Here is a 13,299-nt window from a genome sequence, read left to right as displayed (position 1 = left end):
AAATAAAAGGAAACCTCAAACGAATACCCAAGCCAATAAAAACGTACTAAACCTAAAAGAAACAAACAAAAAGCAAAATCGATAAATAATTACTTAGTTATAATAAATAAATAGATAATGCCATGATATTTGGAGTGATTATCTCAGAATTTCGAGTTGCGTATCTAAAAATTTTAATCTATTGATAAGTATCGAAATTTGGCGTCAGTAATCAATAAGTCAAGTTATTAAATCGAAATTTCAAGATAATAACGCGAAATTTTGACTTACAGGCTTTTTTCTTCAGTGGTTTAAACGAACTTCCATACACTGGGAAATTAAACTCAATTGAAGAAAAAAAAAGCTCTTTTACGTTAACGAAACTTTATTTTGGAAAACGGAAGTATTCTTCGTTAGCTTTATTTATAGCTTGGAGCTGTTGTACTTGTCATTCAGACATCCCAGGAATCCTACACGACTAGACAGCACGACACAACAAAGACGTTTTGAGTAAAACTGCGTCCTTGTCACCGAGGAACGTCAAGCAATAGTCTTTACCCATTTAAAGAAGGAAATTGTGGCGGAAAAACGGCAGCTGAGGGTTCTGGTAAGTTGTTTAACTGTTGTTAGTTGTGCTTCGAGCTAACAGGCTAGTTCGCATCCTGTTGTTGAATTAGCCTAGAAGCAAATGGATGCCTTTAGCACACAGGCCGCGGAGGCACTGCTGAGCTGCTGGATTTAACGCAGAGAAAACTTACGATGGCTGAAGCTTACGGATCGTTAGGTAGTTGTGATTTTAATGGCGAATTTGTCGGATGTATTTGGCATTTTATGTTAGTACCTGACGCAGGATCATTCGCGTTAGAGCAGCACTCTGTTAGCGAACAGTGCTAACAGCGCTAGCAAGTGGGTGAGTTATTGATTTATAATGGAAAACTGTTTCGTCTGAAGGTTTAAGTTTTATACACCATAGTTTAGCTTGTAAACAAAATAAAAAGCAACGAGATCCAGTTCTGTTTCAGCTATTGGCTACTACTAATTCCCATATTTTATGTTTATCTGTAAAGTACTACACTCACATTCTCAAGGATAACATCCACTCTATATTTTCCCAGCTGCAGCATGCAGATGTGAGCTCAGACATCCAAGATCCTGTACTATCACTTCAACTCTGGACTGGTGAAATCCTCTTCATCCCTCTTCATCGTCATCCTACATGCTCGTACATGAAAAGAGGGGAGAAACCCGAAGGATACCGGCAGAGGAGACCCAAAACGTTTCCCGTCACGAACTACAGTGGCAACAGCCAACAGATGCTGCAGGAAATACGGAACAGCCTGCGCAACCTGTCGAAACCGTCAGACCCACCTAAAGTGGACACTGGTGCACAAGGGAAGATGCTCCAAGAGGATTCAAGGCAACTGGGGCGCAGCAACAACCCCAAAAACCCTCACCACAAAACCTTACAGGAGATCCGCGAGGCCCTCATGCCTTTTAAAAATGAGCCCAACACTTCAGGCTTGCAGCGAGAACCCCGTTTTGCAGGGCTCGAGGAGGTGAGGAATGTTTTTAGATATCGTTAGGGGTTGTTTTGAATGATTGTGGAGGTATGGCGTTCTGTGCATGTCTATGTAATTGAGGGTAATCGCTGGGAACAGATTGTTTTGAGTGGAATTATTTAGAAAATGAGAGGCATGCAAAGTGGAATTACAAGCTTGTACAGTTCAGGGTAAAGAATTTGTTTCTCAGTTGGCATTTACAACTTGTTTTGAGTAAGTGCGTGCAATCCAGGTATGAATTTGGTATGTAGTGCTTTAGTCAAAGTATGTCATAGTTAATGTAAATTTGTTAATTTAAGCTACAATTTTGGCTTTCACAGGCTAACTGACATAAAACTACTATTTGTGATGTCAGTATTAACTAAAGCACCTGTGATTATGATTTTTGCCATAATTAATAAGCCCTGGAGTTAAAGAGGTTGTGTGACTGGTTCTGTTTGTCTGCTTGTTGTTTTTGTGTTAGTAGGATTACTCAAAGTTAAGGACAGGCGCCTGAAAATGCTGCCGGTTGTGTGACTTGGCACAAGTTAGAAATGAAGAACTTTTTTTTCTTTTTTTCATGGTAGTCATTCCATTTCCACAACTTACTCTGGAAATGCTCTAGATGCAGATCTAATATGTCACCATGTTCTCTTTCCAACTACTCCCAGTCTGTGGTTTTAGTTCCACCTCATCATCAGTCAACACAAGTCTTTGCTCTTATGTTTTTTTGCCTTTGTTCTTGTCTCTGTAGTATCAGTACAGGAGGATTTTCTGTGTTTGTTTATAGATTGCTATTCAACTGTTGGACAGAACAAAACAGTGAATTAAAGATGTCACTGTAGGCCAATTTGTGTCTTATTCCTCTTTAATTGCTCAGTTCTAATTTTTTTGTGTTCAATTTCTTTTTCCCTCTTAAGCCAAGCATCAGTCACGGTGTAGGGCCGGCTACAGACTACATGGGTAAGGTTGTTTCCAACCCCAGCTCTGCAGGCCTCAAACCCCCAGGTATGTCAGTCCTCTGGGATTATATGTTGCTTCTCCTGTTTTATCATCCATCCAGCCTCAGTATTGTTTGAGGGATTTGGGACATTTGCTTTAAGAAATAACTATGCTGTTGACACACAGCATGAGTCACTGCATCACTGAATGGAAAAAGTTGACTGGAAGGTTTTTGGTTTTTATTCTGAGTGGTGGTTGTGACACATTTTAAGGATGAAAATATTGTCTTTGTTTAGTAACCTAAGCAGTTTATAGGGTGTCTGTATTGCCTAGTTATTACAAAAAGCAAACCCTAAAAGTTCTCCTTTATGCAAGTTACAAGTCTTTATCCACCGTGCCCTGGAGTAAAGGATGCGTGTGAGTCACTGACAAATGTTTAATACAAATCCTTTATAAAACTTGTGTCAAAAGGATTCCCAGGTTCATTCACACAGTTGTGAAATTGAGGGCATTTTGAAGGTGTGACCCATCAATTGAAAGGGGACATAAGAGTTCATTGAGGGAGAAAGGCAGGACGCAGTTAAGCAAGGTAAAGAGCCACTTGGAAGTCAACCATCCACTCTAAGAGAATCTGAGGCAGCAGAATAATTTGTTGAAATTGTTAAAGTATCTGGTTAGGTGACTGAGGCAAGGTTCAGATGCCTCAAATGGGCTGAGAGAAGTGGCTTTTCCTGACGGTATGATCAAAAAAAGGACTGACGGCATGTCTGACAACACAGAAGCAGTATAGATATTACCAGTAGTATGTGTGCATTAAAATTTTGCCTTTTCAACTGAGAAGATGAGTTTTACAGTTGCTCTTATGAAAGTTTAGTGTTAGATGGCCTTTTTGTTTTGAATTATTTAGGCTGTGAGATTCTGAAAGTAATTTCGTGTTTTCAGTCATCTTTTCTTTTTTTCTTCCTTCAGCTTGACTTTAACTTTAGTGTGTCTGTCTGTAGAGTCTTCTCACATCCAGCCGGCTGTCCTGAGGAGGTCGAGCTGGAAGGGCTCTAAGGAAGGAATGATGTACCGATCCGACAGCCCTGGACCGCCTCCTGCCTTCCCACAGGGCCACCCTACAAACAACCAGAGGGTCACACCTCCACCAAACCGCGGTGGCATGCCTTGTGGGTCATCCTGGGACAGCAACCCATCAACAAAGCGGTACTCTGGAAACATGGATTACCTTGTGCCACGCATTTCTCCAGTACCCCAGGGGCCGTGGCCTGATGGGTACAGCGCAGCACCTCAGAATCAACGTGGGATCAGCCCAGTGCCCATGGGCCACCAGCCCATCATAATGCCAAGCTCTGGGGGTAATAAGTTCACCTTTCCCCCTAGCTGGACTCAGAGTGGCTCCTCTCAGCCAGACTACGTGACAGGGGGCAGCAGACATCCCCCTCCTCCGTACCCGGTCAACCAGAGTAGCCGGCACAGTCCCACTGACCAGCAGACAGGAGGACCTGCATCCTCGCCTTCTTACCACAATGGAGGGAATATCCCTCAGTCCATGATGGTTCCCAGCCGGAAAAGCCACAACCTTGAGTTGTACTTTTCTGGTCTTCCTCAGTCCAGGTCCAGCCAGCCCCAACCTTCCTCCGGCAACGGCAGCAACCAGGACCGCTCTCCATCATGGCAACATAATATGCCAGTCCGCTCCAATTCTTTGAACAGCCGATCTACTCACCCGACCAGCTCACAGCCCTCTGCCACCACAGTCACTGCCATCATACCGACTCCCATTCTTCTGCCGGTGAAAAGCACCCATGTTCAGAAAGCCAAACTGCACACTGCTGTCGCTCCAACACATCCTCCATGGAAACCGCACGTTGCACCACCTCCTGCTGCGCCTGCCTACCTAGAACCCGCAGGTACAGTCCCGCAGGTCGTATCTGAAGCACCTGACTATCACGGACCTCCTCCCCCTTACCCTAAGCACCTCCTCCAACAGCAGGCTGCACCCAGCCCACCAGGGTATGACACAGGGGCCAACAGGCTCAGTGCAGGCAGAGAGGATCCTGCTGATGAGGAGAGCAGCGGCCGGGGGGACGGCTCGAGGGAAAAACCATCAGAAAGCCCAGAGGGTGGAGCAGCAAGAGAGGAGGACAGGAAGCAAATCACTACATCGCCTGTTCCGGTCCGACGCAACAAGAAAGACGAAGAGCGGAGAGGGGAGTCGGGAAGAGTCAATTTGTATTCCCCACAGGCCTTCAAGTTCTTCATGGAGCAACACATAGAGAACATCCTGAAGAACCACCAGCAGCGGATTCACAGAAGGAAGCAACTGGAAAATGAGATGCAAAGGGTGAGAACATCAGTGGAAGCATTTTCACAACAGTTGCTGCTCAATTCTTCCATCTTTTTACTGTTTTCCTACTTTTTATTTCTTCTTGTCCTCCTGTGACTTTGTCTCTGATCTTTTTCATGCAGTTCTGTTTTTTTCTCAGCTGTTCTTTCTTCTTTTTTTCCCTCCTCGCTGTCACTAACAGCTGATCTAAAAGGTAAAGGTATTTCTGCTGGCATGTGACATTATTGGGAATCTGGTGTTTGTGTTTTGAATGTGTCTTCTGATGAAAGCATGATGGCCTCCTATAGCTGAATAAAATGCATGCTATCCCATAGCCTTCACTTTACTGCTTGTGAATTTCTGCTTTGGAATAAAATGATTAACTCTGGTAATCACCACAATTGCATTTTGATATGTTGCACTGGTTTCCTTCATTTTCTTTTGTCCCCTTTCTCTTGATGCTTACAGTTTTTCGTACTTTATTTATTTTATATTCATTCATTGTATATAACTATTCCTTTTGCCATGTGTTCAGGTGGGTTTGTCTTCAGAAGCCCAGGAGCAGATGCGTATGATGCTCTGTCAAAAGGAATCTAACTACATTCGGTTAAAACGAGCTAAGATGGACAAGTGCATGTTCAAACGGATCAAGACCCTCGGCATCGGCGCCTTCGGCGAGGTCTGCTTGGCCAGAAAAGAGGACACAGGAGCGCTGTACGCCATGAAGACTCTCCGCAAGAAGGACGTGCTCCTGAGAAACCAGGTGGCTCACGTCAAGGCTGAGAGGGACATTCTGGCAGAGGCCGACAATGAGTGGGTAGTGCGTCTCTACTACTCTTTCCAAGATAAGGACAACCTGTACTTCGTTATGGAGTACATCCCCGGAGGGGACATGATGAGCCTTCTCATCAGACTCGGCATCTTTAAAGAAGAGCTGGCTCAGTTTTACATCGCAGAGCTCACCTGCGCTGTGGAGAGCGTCCACAAGATGGGCTTCATCCACCGAGACATCAAGCCTGACAACATCCTCATAGACAGAGACGGTCACATAAAGCTGACAGACTTCGGTCTTTGCACTGGTTTCCGCTGGACCCACGACTCGAAGTATTACCAGAGCGGTGAGAGTTTATTTTAATTTTACATGCTTATAGTAGACATGTTAGACTCTTAAATGTCATGCCACATTCATACTGCTACAGTGATATAGTCATATTAAACATCACGGTCATTTCATATAATGCCCCAATGTATTTAAGTAACTTTTTACTTGTATAACACATTTCAAGACAAACATCACAAAGTGCTTCACAAAGAAATACCAAGGCATTTGAAACAAAACAGACAAAACATTAACCAAGTACATATGTACAAGTAACCCTGTTAAACCAGGGGTGGGGAAATCCAGGCTTCAAGTGCTGGTGTCCTGCAGGTTTTAGATGTGTCCTTGAACACAGCTGATTTAAATGGCTAACTTACCTCCTCAACATGTCTTGAAGTTCTCCAGAGGCCTGGTAATGAGCTAATCATTTGATTCAGGTGTGTTGACACAGGGTGAGGTCTGAAACATGCAGGGAGTTCCCCCACCCATGTCTTAAACTAAGCTCTCAGACTGTCATTTAAAAGAAAGGGGAAAACCAGAAAGTTCTGAATAGCATCTTTCAGCTTTCTTTTAATGATTGTCATCAAAATCTTTCTGTTCAGACAGAGCCTAAAACAATCTGACCTGCTGACATATAAAAAGTAGAAAAATCACTGTGTTCACATACCCTCTCTTCAGGGGACCACGTGAGGCAGGACAGCATGGACTTCAGTAAGGAATGGGAGGATCCAGCCAACTGCCGCTGTACAGACCGCCTGAAGCCTCTGGAAAGGAGAAAGGCCCGGCAGCACCAGCGTTGTCTGGCCCATTCACTCGTGGGGACACCCAACTATATCGCACCAGAAGTGCTGCTTCGAACAGGTAGAGTGCAGCATCCAGGCAACATTTTTGATGTAATGTTTCTTTTTTTTTTTTTTGAAGGCTTCTATTATTGTTGGCTACATATAGCTCTATTAGTGATGACATATAGGGTATTGTCGTCACCCAAGTTTGTGAATTCGATGACTCCAGAAGGAAGTTTCATAGGATTTTGAAATTGATACCACAAGCATTTCTACTAATAATCTCAGCTGACTTCAAATCAGTGACCCAGACCACAGGGTTAGAGGTCAGAGGTCAAGTTTTCTGAAAATGAATGCAATAACTTGAGAACAAGCCAATGTAGGACTTTTGAAATTCACACCATGGGTGCATCTGCCAGGAGGCCGAGGGGTACCAATGGCCACTTCCAGCTGCTGTTTGAGCAAAGTGGAGTCTCATCGTGAGTTTACGTGTAACAGCTGCATAGCGTTTTTTTTTTTTTAGTGCCTCTGCCGTCTCTTTGTCGAGCTCTCTGGTCATCTTTTCTCCCTCATGAATTCATGCGCTGTTCTGTGTATTAGCTCTCACTGTAACAGAGTTGCTGGAAATAAACACTTGCACGACAGGTGAGAACAAATGTATATTTTATCATCCTGTCTGTGACAATAAGGCCTACCGCACCCTTTGATGCTATGTGTATTTATACACAAGTTTACAGAATGAATTATGATTCATTCTGTAAAGTTTAACTTGTTTTAGTCTGCAGATTATTATTTAAACAGCTGATCAGTGATTAAACCACAGAGCTAAAAAAAAAAAAAAGGTGTGCTGCCTTTGAATAGCCATCAGTAAAAGAGTTAAGTTACAAAAAGAAAAGTTGCTTTACAGGATAGAAATAAACACTATTTTGGCTCCCCCACCCCCATTTATATTACACATTGAGTAGAATAAAAGTGTCTCTCAAAAAAAAATCCTGTGTGTGTGTGTGTGTGTGTGTGTGTGTGTGTGTGTGTAAATAAAAGCTGTATTTCAGATCTGAATCCTCCCCAAATTGTTGTGAAATTTCCTTTAATCCTCTTCAGGATACACCCAGCTCTGTGATTGGTGGAGTGTAGGAGTGATCTTGTATGAAATGGTTGTTGGACAGCCTCCTTTCTTAGCAACCACACCCCTGGAGACGCAGCTAAAGGTATGCGAGGCAGTTGCAGTGAAATGCTAAGCATCTACACAGGTCATTGTTTGCTTCATGTTGTTTTTCAATTTTGGAACTAGGTGATAAACTGGAAGAGCACGCTGCACATTCCCCCGCAGGCCAAGCTCAGCGCAGAGGCATCGGATCTCATCGTTAAACTGTGCCGCGGCCCTGAGGACCGCCTCGGTAAGAACGGCGCGGATGAAATCAAAGCCCATCCTTTCTTCAAAAGCATCGATTTCTCCAGCGACCTCAGACAGCAGGTGGCACCATACATCCCCACCATCGCCCACTCCACGGACACCTCCAACTTCGATCCAGTGGACCCGGATAAAATGTGGAGCAGCGACGGCAACGACGAGGACAGTCATAACGACACGCTAAACTGTTGGTTCCGCAACGGAAAGCACCCCGAGCACGCCTTCTACGAGTTTACCTTCCGGCGCTTCTTTGACGACAACGGCCATCCGTACAGCTGCCCCAAACCCATCGAGTACGAGGGCTACGAGGACGAGGCCGACTCGGAGGGCGCCGCACAGGAGGCCGCCAGCTCCTCGGCGTTACAGGGACGAGACCTGGTCTACGTATAGCACTCGAGGCCCGATGACACGCTTGTACATAATGAGTAGACGCAGGGGGTTTTCAGTGGCATCACATTTGAAACATAGGAAGTATGTTTGTTTGGTCACATTAACAGACTGTTTATTTTAAAAGCGAACAACAAAACCACAGTCGCAACCTAAAGGAACAATTCAACACTTTAAGAAATGTCATTCTTTGATTTCTTACCACGAGTCGGAGGATGACAAACAGAGCTACATAGGAAGCTGGCCATCATTCAGTTAGCTGAGATTAAACTCTAAAAACAGCTCTGTCCAAACTTAAAACCTGCCTGTCAGCACCACTGAGGCTCAGGATTAACACACTGCACCCTGGTTACCTGAGGGAGGTTCTTGCTAGACACACAACTTTATTTATAAAGCACTGTTACACTACAACCTACATTCACACAGTGCGCTCTCTCGATCTCTCTCTCTAGACACACACACACACTTTAAGATGCACGCAGTAAACGGTCTGTGTCATGTCCTGTTGTGTTCATGTACAGCACAGGCTACTTCGGTGTATTTGCACCGGTTATGGCCGCAAGCAGGAATGCACCTCAGAGTACTGATAGGCATCCACACACAAAGAGAATAGCTGCGAGGTATCTGTCAATAGAGCTTACATGGTGGGATACCGTTTATTGAATTGAGGGAGGTGGTAAATGCACTAACCAGGTACAAAACCAGGGACAAAAAATTAAAACCAGTCAGGTGTTGATACTATGCTTTTCTGTTTGGACGTTACTTTGACACATCTTCACCAGATGGTGTTAATGTTGTGGCTGATTGATGTAGGTTCTTGTCATATTTGGGATGCCACTCAGTTGGATAAAAGAAGAGTGACTTGAGTCTAAGGCTTTGTTAGATCCTAACCTAGCAACAGCTGCTTGTTTTGTAACTGGTGAAAAGAAAATTCAATAAAATGAAAAGTTAGAAAACTTTTTTAAGTTTAAAGTGCCCCATTTTAGCTTTAGTTAACATTAGCCAGACTTTTTGTTTTTCTCTTTTCTCACTGCAGCCCTATTTTCAGGTGCACAAATGTGACTAACGCCATCATTAAACATCCACACCCGACGTCATCGATGTTACAGAGTAAAGATCTGTAATTCCTGAACACCACCTCCAATACTATTTGAAATACTCTCAAATTAAGGCTGAGAATCTGCACTTTGAATGTTTTTCTAACCCGTTAAAGTAATAACTACATATCTGGACCTGAACTGTAACCCAGTGGGTTTCAGAGGTGCTGGTAGGTGGATTTTTGTCAGAGCTGGGCCAGCTACTCCAGTATCATTCTCCTTCTCCTGGCATGTTTTCCAGAAATGCATCCATTTTTAAAGTGTGACATATGCTGCATAAATCTCATAAGAGGAAAGGAAAGCAGGAAGAAGAGGAAAATAAAACAAAATCGGGGCGCTCTCTCCCTTTTTAAAGCCTTAATTTATTTAATAAGTTGTAACATGTGATGCTAGTGTAGATGCTGTTTGTGCGGGAGTTTTATTCAGTGGTTAAAAAATAATAATACATTTTAATTTATATTTTAATGTTTGCAGTGGGGAAATTAGTGTTTTGACTCTTAGAAATGTTGCAGGGGGAAATATTGCTCTAATTATTGCTGTGCCTTTATTTTTGGTTAAATATAAAGGGGGTTAATAATCAAACAGGCATTTAATAAGTAGCAGTTGATGATTGAACTACAGTAGATTTTTGTTTTTATTTTTCTAATTTATATCTAAAATGTATTTATAAATTATGTTGTATACAGTTGATGTAAATATCTTTTTTCCCTCTCCCTCCCACCCCCGCCCTCTGGGCAGGTCCTCGTTGGGGTCCACTGCTGCTTTTTATTTTTATTTTTTTTTAAATGTCACTCATATTGGTCAACCAAAGCACTAAATATGTGGATTTTCATTTTTTGTATAACTCACTTTTAAAGAAAAAATCACAACACTAAGAAAAGTCAGTGTTTGTTTTTTTTTTTTTAGTTTTTTTAGTTTTTTTTTTTTAAAGCGGGAAATGCACTTGGTCATCTTTTGGTGAGTTTTTGTTCGACTCTTCATCACATATCAGTTCCTTTTTCTTTCTTTTTTTTGGTGCTTTTCTCTCACTGCGTGTAGGAAAGATCTCTGAATGTAGTTATCATGGACTTACTGGTGACCACTGTTGTTCTGCACTGGTTTTGTTTTCCTTTTATGAGAGAATTTTATTTTTCTGTAAATTTGTTGCGTTGGGAAATTTAAGAACAGTGGAAACCGGGATGAATAAAGAATGTAAAAAAACAAAACATGTTTTACAAGCACACCAAGCGTGATGTATTGTTATCGCCATCAAGTAGAGGAAGATTTCAATTTTAGCTGCATTTAAATTCCTTCTTCTCATATGAATCGGCCAGAAAGGGCAGACTTTCATGATTGCCAAGCGACAAAACATATTCAGCGAATGGAAAAAGAAGAAATTTATGCATTGTTTGACTCCCCTATATTAAAGTTACACTGCTACTAAAGGAAGCACCCATGTGTTATTCCTAACCTTGTAGATGTTAATCCTGATAGGCTTAGAAAACTGCAGCATTGTGACTGAGTTTACAGATACAGAATTATCAAAGCAAGGCACTAATCAGATCTTCAGTGATTTGCTAAAGAGATTTCAGCCATGCTAACAGGTTTGTAAGAGAAGCTCCTCAGGCATGCTCAAATGGCTGTGTTATCCTTTAAATCTAAAAAATGTATAAAAATGTTTTTTTTTCATAAATAGTTCTACTGTATAATTTAGCACTGTGGAAAAATATATTTAAATATTAAAACATTTGACTTCTCTCAAGATGAACAGAAGTTGAAATCACCTGAAGCAACTTTCTGCTCAAATATGTTTTTAGTTATGTTTTTTTGCTGTCCCAAAAGAAAGAAGTGTACATAGTTTTCATCCCAGTGGCGACCCTACCTGAGAGCTTTCAAAAATAAATTTAAAAAAAAGACAGTTTTCTGACTTTGCAACCCTGAATTTGTTGAAGTTCGTATTTGTTGCCATCAGAGGGCGCTTAACTGAGTTTAACAGGGAAGTGACTAAAGAAAATGCAGCAGTAAGTTACTGTATGCATGTGTGTATGGGAACATATGCTAAAAACAAATGCTATGTGAAGTAAAATAATAAAATTTATACATTTTTGGCTGAAATCTAACATTTTTAGGTTTATTTTATTCTGCATTTTCTGCACTACAGAATGTGTGAAAATAAAACTCCAGTGAAGAATAGTCCCCATAAAATAGGACAATCTCTTCTTTTTTTTTTAATATAAGATTAAATCACTGGGCTCATCTTACAGTGGATAACTCATACCCAACCTAAAACAGTGTAGTTATTTTTAAGTGTATTGTCAAACACTATTAAATGTGGTTAAAAGTTTCAGTCCAGTTCAGAGTTACATATTCTCATTCTAGTCTCAAGATGTACAGTTATATGACTTCAGGTTTTGTTTACATACTGCAACACACACATTAAACACCTATATAGTTATTGGCAGCTTGAATCGTACATGCTAGCTGATAGACGTACCTCAAACTGAACACCCTCCCTTTTCCTCCTGTAAGATGCCAAAATCTCAGTTTTCTGAACAGTGGAGTCAATTTTGCAGGTTAAAGATAAACAGTTTTGAGTAGTTCGGCATGTTGAAGCCACCTGTGGAGCATAATCCCAAAATAAGGCCTTTAATGAGTCTGTGGGATGTGGGATACTGACGGCCCTGTGAGATTTTGCAGACCTCATCTCTGTTCAAGACTACAACTAGATTCCTTGTTGGGATCATTTCTCATTCTTTGTACAGCTGTGTACAAAAACACCAACCCCAAGCCCAGCTGTAAAAGCTACAGCAGCACAAACTGCATCACATTGCCACTGGAATTTAAATGCATTCAGCTGGTGAAAATGGTTTTATTTTTGATCCCGCAACAGAGTTTCTCTCACATTGTTGAAATGTTGCAGCTACAAGAACAAAGATCTTATCAGTGGAGATCTCTGTTTCCTTCACCTGGCTCCGTTTGTCCAGAACCAACAAAGCATCAGATACCTGGACTATGTTGTATCCAGATAACTTCAGGGTTAACCCTGGGTTTCTGTACTACTAAGCAGAGATGGGCAGTACAACTAACGCGTTACTGTAATCCGATTACTTTTTTCGAGTAACGAGTAAAGTAAGGGATTACTATTGCAAAAACGGTAATTAGATTACCGTTACTTTCCCGTAGGAACTGCGTTACTGCGTTACTAAAACCGTGATTTTTTGCGAGAATGTCTCATGACAGTGACGTAAGCGAGTGCGACGTTGTGACAACAGCTGTGTGCAGATCAACAATGGATAATATCGAGTGCGGAGAGTATGAGCGTGCAGCGTTTAAAGCGTGGAAGTACTGACCTTACTTTAGTTTGATTCCATAAAAAGTGACAAAAACATTAGTGTCCGCTGTCCTGTGGGAAGAAAACTTCTTTTTACAGCGAAAAAAAACCCTAAACTTCCGAGCAAGCACCGACACTACGCTGCCACGGGAATGTAAACTCCGCAGATCCTTCCACTGACCGCTCCGACACACCTGCACCAGGGAAACCTCGCCTACGACCTCCTGCTATACAGGTGAAAATAGAGCAACAGGACCGCTAGTCTTTGATTTTATTTATTTTCTGCTGTGTTTTACTTGCATCTATTTGAAAGAGTGAGTGTAAACACAAAAATATTTTATTTTATGTGCTGGAATGTGCAGAAAATAGGTTTAAATGTTAAACAAATTTCTTCCAGTCAGAGAATGGTTGCATATAATTAATTT

At 41.9% G+C, this 13,299-nt stretch overlaps 1 protein-coding gene across 1 annotated transcript; it reads left to right on the top strand.

Moving 5' to 3' along the window:
• The first annotated feature begins 237 nt into the window (after positions 1 to 237).
• On the top strand, positions 238 to 9,601 carry lats1 (large tumor suppressor kinase 1). The gene is made up of 8 exons (XM_005931570.3): positions 238 to 586; positions 1,095 to 1,535; positions 2,438 to 2,525; positions 3,461 to 4,806; positions 5,324 to 5,906; positions 6,566 to 6,748; positions 7,771 to 7,877; positions 7,961 to 9,601. Exons 2-8 carry the CDS (start codon positions 1,206 to 1,208, stop codon positions 8,468 to 8,470), a joined length of 3,147 nt encoding a protein of 1,048 aa, XP_005931632.1. The 5' UTR covers positions 238 to 586; positions 1,095 to 1,205; the 3' UTR covers positions 8,471 to 9,601.
• Positions 9,602 to 13,299: the final 3,698 nt, after the last annotated feature.

This window comes from Haplochromis burtoni, unplaced genomic scaffold (genome assembly GCF_018398535.1).
Source record: "Haplochromis burtoni strain Fernald_Lab_line unplaced genomic scaffold, NCSU_Asbu1 Contig_147, whole genome shotgun sequence".
NCBI lineage: Eukaryota > Metazoa > Chordata > Actinopteri > Cichliformes > Cichlidae > Haplochromis > Haplochromis burtoni.
This window is presented reverse-complemented; position numbering and strand designations above follow the sequence as displayed.

Excerpts from the sequence above, each read along its gene's own strand:
- lats1 (XM_005931570.3), top strand. The coding sequence starts at position 1,206 with ATGAAAAGAGGGGAGAAACCCGAAGGATACCGGCAGAGGAGACCCAAA. Across the intron at positions 1,536-2,437 it reads GTTTTGCAGGGCTCGAGGAG|CCAAGCATCAGTCACGGTGT; the intron begins GTGAGGAATGTT and ends TTCCCTCTTAAG. Across the intron at positions 6,749-7,770 it reads AGAAGTGCTGCTTCGAACAG|GATACACCCAGCTCTGTGAT; the intron begins GTAGAGTGCAGC and ends AATCCTCTTCAG.